Source organism: Monopterus albus, unplaced genomic scaffold, assembly GCF_001952655.1.
Source record: "Monopterus albus unplaced genomic scaffold, M_albus_1.0 scaffold39.1, whole genome shotgun sequence".
Taxonomy (NCBI): Eukaryota; Metazoa; Chordata; class Actinopteri; order Synbranchiformes; family Synbranchidae; genus Monopterus; species Monopterus albus.
Genome location: NW_018127919.1, coordinates 1,393,408 through 1,399,050, shown reverse-complemented (window position 1 = coordinate 1,399,050; position 5,643 = coordinate 1,393,408). Strand labels below are relative to the sequence as shown.

The 5,643-nt window shown below is 40.7% G+C and overlaps 1 protein-coding gene across 2 annotated transcripts in view; it reads right to left on the bottom strand.

Moving 5' to 3' along the window:
- c2cd2l (c2cd2 like) overlaps nt 1–5,643 on the bottom strand; it is an 18,696-nt gene that overhangs the window by 5,201 nt on the left and 7,852 nt on the right. For both annotated transcript variants that reach the window (XM_020598976.1, XM_020598977.1), the window contains exons 3-9: nt 2,726–2,821; nt 2,336–2,455; nt 1,479–1,589; nt 684–797; nt 473–572; nt 262–394; nt 36–100 (exon numbers count right to left, since the gene is read on the bottom strand). In XM_020598976.1, coding sequence (XP_020454632.1) covers nt 36–100; nt 262–394; nt 473–572; nt 684–797; nt 1,479–1,589; nt 2,336–2,455; nt 2,726–2,821 — 739 coding nt within the window. The remainder of the gene's footprint in view (nt 1–35; nt 101–261; nt 395–472; nt 573–683; nt 798–1,478; nt 1,590–2,335; nt 2,456–2,725; nt 2,822–5,643) is intronic.

The window sequence follows — 5,643 nt, the reverse complement described above, 5'->3', positions numbered from 1 at the left end:
AGCCAATAGTAAATTACTATCAAGAAATGTCTTACGTTCCCTTTTGCCGTTCCGCTCCATAAGTCTTATTCTCAGCTCTTTGGTTTCTGGACCCAGCTCCCTTCGACACAGAGAAAGCAGCTGTGTTAGAGATAACATGAAACCCCACTGTGCAAAAACACAGCTCTTTTGTCAGGATAGAGTTTCCTTTACTGTTGACATGAATGTACACCATCACACACACACATTAACAGCAGTTTGATGTCACATATGCCTTCTTACAAAGTAACGACTTCACTCCATTCCAGTGGGGTGTTGGGGTTGCTGGGCACAGGCAGGAAGCAGGTTGTCCTCTCTGTGGAGGGTTGGTCCAGGCTTATGACACAGCATAGCTCCCCTGATCTGGACTGCAGTCCTGCAAACACACAGCCGCACAGTGAGGTCTCCAGGAAGCCAGACAGAAATTATCTGATGCCGGCAGAAAATAACTGACCTTTGCTTAAGGTTGCCCCGAGCTGCTGGAGCAGTAGCCCTTGCACCAAGACACTCTGGGATACAGAGTTTGATCCCACCGTTAGATGGTCCATAGGGGCCTGGGAATATTCAGAAAAAATTGGTGCAGAGCTCAAAAACAAAATCAGCCATAGCATGTTATTTATTTCAGAAAAACTGGTTCTAGTTATTTGGACTTATTGCTTTTTTACCAAATGACTGGATGCACAAGTCCTGAGGTTGAGCACCATGGCTGGCTGAGTGCTGAACAGAGTGTCCTCTATCAGTCCCTTAATCGTATCCAGGTCCGCCTCACCCCCAGTGCTCTAAAAAAAAAAGAATCAGCTGAATCCTCTCTAATGAATAAATGTTTTGTTGGAGGAGTGGTGAGGTTTTACACCTACTATCAGCTTATGTCTAATAATATCCAAGAGGAAAATGCAATTGTTCTTTAATCTAAAACTATTTAGTTTGCTCAAAAAGCATCACAAATGTGGGGGTTGAACCATTTCCCTATATTAATACTTAACATTTGGCTTGACTACAAAATTTTAAATTTAGATTTAATTGAATTATCTTTAATTTAGATTTAATTTCATATTCTTGTTCTTAGATTAGGTGAATATCCATGGTAGCCGTCTTCAGCAGTGAAAACTATTTCTTATGCTCAGTATTAGTCTTTTTCCCCCCTACTTTATTTTCTTTGTTGCGGTCTCAGACAAAAGGCACACATACTGTATTCTGTCCTGTAATGACATTTAAGTGTGGCATTTCTTGCGTGACTCACAATGAGTTTAAGGGGGGAAATAGTGACTCACATTCAAAACATTACGTTTACTGCGATTTATGAAAAGAAGCATGGTCTCAAAAAAAAACAACACTGCACTGTTTCCTTTTTTGAATACGTGCAACCTTCTAGCTTGAAAACTCCAAACAGCTTCAGAAATGAGGCCTCTGCTGACTACATGAGGTAGACATGTAGTACCATCAATATCAGATGTTCTCACCTGTCTCTGCAGCTTGCATGGAGACACATTTAGAGAAAATAATGGCAGCTTGGATAGAGTCCAGGACATCAGCAAACCCTCATCCTGCACCTCCTCCAGACACACCACCACCTGATGGAGACAGACAGGGGGGAAGCAGGTTTGGAAAACATATTTGATTTGATTTGATTCTTTCAAACATGTAACGACAGTCAATGTGTCAACACACTTAATTCCACACATATCCACAAATACATTATCAATTTGCTTATACCTAGTAGATGCTTGAACGGAGTAGGAAGAAGTCAGACTTATCCAGTCCTACCCCATGACATCATCTTACCATCATTGGTTTGCAAGCAGTATTAAAAAATTATGTTCTACACCACGCTAGTGATATACTAAAAAATATTACAAGGAGGCAAAAAGCAGACTATTTATGTCTTTCCTAGAAGACTGGCCACCTCTGTGAGTGAATACAATACATTTTAACACTATAAAACACCAGATAACATTTGGCAGAAAAACATCTTTGATTTATGACAAAGATGCAAAAAGCTTCTTACAACAGAGTGAAGTGCACAGTCATTTATAACATACTTCTTCAGTAAAGTAAGGGAGAAAACACCAATCACAAAGGACTTATGGGAAACATGCTCTTAGTTTTGATAAATACTTGCAGCAACAACACTAATGGAGTAAGACAGAGGGCATTTCAGATGCACATGTAATGACAATGCCAGTGATGCCATGTGATTTTTTTGTGTTAGCTTACACATTTATAACAATGCAAATGATGCTCAAACATTCTCATTTGTTTTAGAGGCCTGTCCTCAAGTGAGCACACCACAAAAAATCCAGGTGGTGTGTTTTCATACCTTTGCCATCATCGGTGCTATAGTAATCTGATAGGTGTCCATGGAAACAGCAGCGGGGGACTGCTGGGTGACAGTCACGGGGAATGTCACCCTGTCCACCAAACATTTACATTGCAAAACCTGTTAAACAAGAAGAGGTTGACTTATGATGATGCTGGAATGGGAGAAAACTGCAAGATTCAGTCACTGCTAACATAACTTGCCTGTTAAAATCCATGTGTCTTTTTCATCTTCATCTCACTTGACTCGACAGAAATTCGGTCAAGTTTTTTTTTTTTTTTGGTCATGTATTGCTCCAATTAAAATGTACTGGGCGACTGGCTAAAGATGTCTGCTTTGAGAAGCTAATCCCTTCATCTCTAATGAACATGGACCACAGAAATGACATACCATTCGGTGCGCTGATTGGTCAGTGCAGGTCACACTATCTATTGTAGAGGCAGCAGTTAACTGGAGACTGCTGTCAAAAGTGATCTGGATGGAGCTCTGGGAGAGACAGAGAAAGAGAACTGTCCTAAATATTACATAACAGAAAGAAGAGAGGCACTTAGGGATTACATGAAGGGTTTCGCACTGCACTGCCATGAAACAGCCTTAAATGCAACTTGTTAGCAGTTATTCATAGCCCTTATGTTTCATAACGGACATTTATATGAGCTTGTGTAATACTGCAGAAGCTGTGGAGTCTCTTTCATTGAATGGCGACTGGTTCAGGCTGCTCATCCCTCACAGCAGCATCCAGTATCGAGACTGCATCAATCAATGCTTAGTCATGCTTATAGCAGAGCAGCTTTTAGTGTACGAGTGTTGGACTGGGAGAACACCTATCTCAGTTGGACAAAAAGATTGATGAGAGCTATGGAAACCCCAGTGGCCTGCTATCGCTGAGAGTGTGTACCAGAGGATCCGTTTCACTGGACGGCTTTAACGGGAAAGAAAACAAATCCCCCATAGTTAGGGCATATGTTCCTCTAGGTCCAAGTCCAATCTCTGTCAAGCACAACAGTGTGTGTGTTGGTTGGTGCAAAGCTCTAAAACTGCTCGGTCACCCCACCCTTCACTACACCCAAAAGCAGAACAAATATGATATGACATATTTCAGCTTGTGAGGCTTTAGAAAAATGTACTAATCTGCATTTCTGGTCCCTGGTCCCACAATCAAACCAGGAATGTTTAAACAGCAATCATACTGTATGATACATGTCTTAATTGCTAGGCCATCAAATGCCTCCTGGTATGAAATCTAAAAACTAGTAAATCCAAACCCCAATCTATGACGGGTCCTAGTGCATTTACAGCAGATGTGTTTATGTCAAACATGCGATACAAGACAAAAAGAAACTAACAACTTTATATTTTTGTTAAAAACAGCAGTACAAGCTTGCCAAGACATGCCAGTCACAGTCTTGCATGCCTGAGAGCGGGTTGGGTCATCATATCTTCAGTCTGCTGTTTCTGCCAGTGGGTGATGATAGCACTTTTCAAAACATATATTTGGTTTGGCCAGAATAGTACAGTAGTTGTGGGAATTTTATGTTGGCTATATTTGCTAACTAATGTCCCTGAAAAAAAATATGTTTAGAAAGTAGAATATCTAATTGGTCATAGGTTTCCTTAGACATTTCACATCCATTGGCTTCATTATGTCAAGAAGCAAGGCAATGCTAACATTCTAAGCACCACAGATGTGTCCTTGCGTGTATGTGGTGGGTATTTCTGGAAAGAGACAGTTCCTGAGGGCATCCATGGTGTCACTTCAGGTTCATCAGAGTCACCCCCTTGGGTCCAACCGCCTGAACGCCTCTGAAACGCATGTGGGTCAACAAGAAATACACTCCCCCTGTGGCTTTTGTTGCCCCTCATCTCCCTCTTTTTTTTTTTTTTGCAATCACATGTATCTGAGGTTCAGGCCATAACAGGGCTCAAACTTTGTGGTATGTAAAAAACTATTTATTCTCTTTTTTCACTTTGAAAAACAATAAAACATTGAACAGTCATGTTTTATTCTACATACACAAAACACTGCTTTGATAACTTGAAATGACAAAGTAAACCTCATCATATTTTTCAGCCATACTAGCAGTGTGAAACAAATGTAAAAGTAAAATAGGTACAGATTCCCTACTAAACATCAGCATCTTAGCATTTAGCACGTTAGCACAACTATGGCCATTGGCTCTTATTCTTATTTACTGTAAACTGCTGAATCAATGAATCCTCCCATCAGCTGTTAATCAAGCATCGCTGAAATTGATTTAGAGTAGCCATGTGAATTTAAGCTGATTTTATATGCATAAAACCTTAATTAAATGTCAAATACAGTACATTAAAATTATAAACAGGATGGAACGAGACTGCAGGGACTCCCATATCAAACATTTGTGATCTAGCTTCATTTCACAATAAATTATAAATATTTGGATAACACGTGCCTCTATATTAAATGCAGAGTCAAAAGAGAGGCTTTAGAGATTTTAATATTACAGTAATTTTGCCATGTACATAAAAGTGACTTGTGAATTTAAATCTGTGACTAAAGGATAAAAAGTTTCCTGTGCTATCATAGCTGATGAGCGCTGAGTGTTTAATGCCCCCTGTTGCCTACTTGAGCATAATCACAGGGCATTAATCATCTACCGTCAGCTCACAGTCAGAGAGCGAAAGAAGCGAACTATGGCGTCAACATAATCACCAGGCTTTATATAATTGCAGATCTTGAATGGAAAAGGAGCTTCCTTTCCTGCAGATGCACACTCGTATGCTCTATTAGTCCTCCCCCTTCCACCCACTGAACCCAGTGACGAGGGCTTGACATCATGCGTCAGCTACAGATGCACATGCAGTCTGACAATGCTATGACCGGCAGGTCTGGAGAGGCCAACCAGCCTTTCAAGCCTCCTCCTCCACAAACTAACTCAGCCACAGACATTTGAGTAGCTCCATATCTCGTCTGTTCTGCCAAGGCAGAAGCTTGTTATCTAGAAGCTTCCACATTAATACTTCAGCAGACAGATATAAACAGCAGAGTCAGGAAGCAAGTTGCATCCCGAGATTAATGTCCAATGGTGTAGGACGGACCAACAAGGACAGATGTGCTTTTCATGCTGCTGTCTTTTTAATGTCTCTGTTTAAATGAAACCACACTCTGGAAAGCATGTGTGTTTAATGCACATTAACCACTATACAGTGAGGAACAGAAGTATTTGAACACCCTGCGATTTTGCAAGTTCTCCCACTTAGAAATCATGGAGGGGTCTGAAATTCACATTGTAGGTGCATTCCCACTCTGAGAGACAGAATTAAAAAAA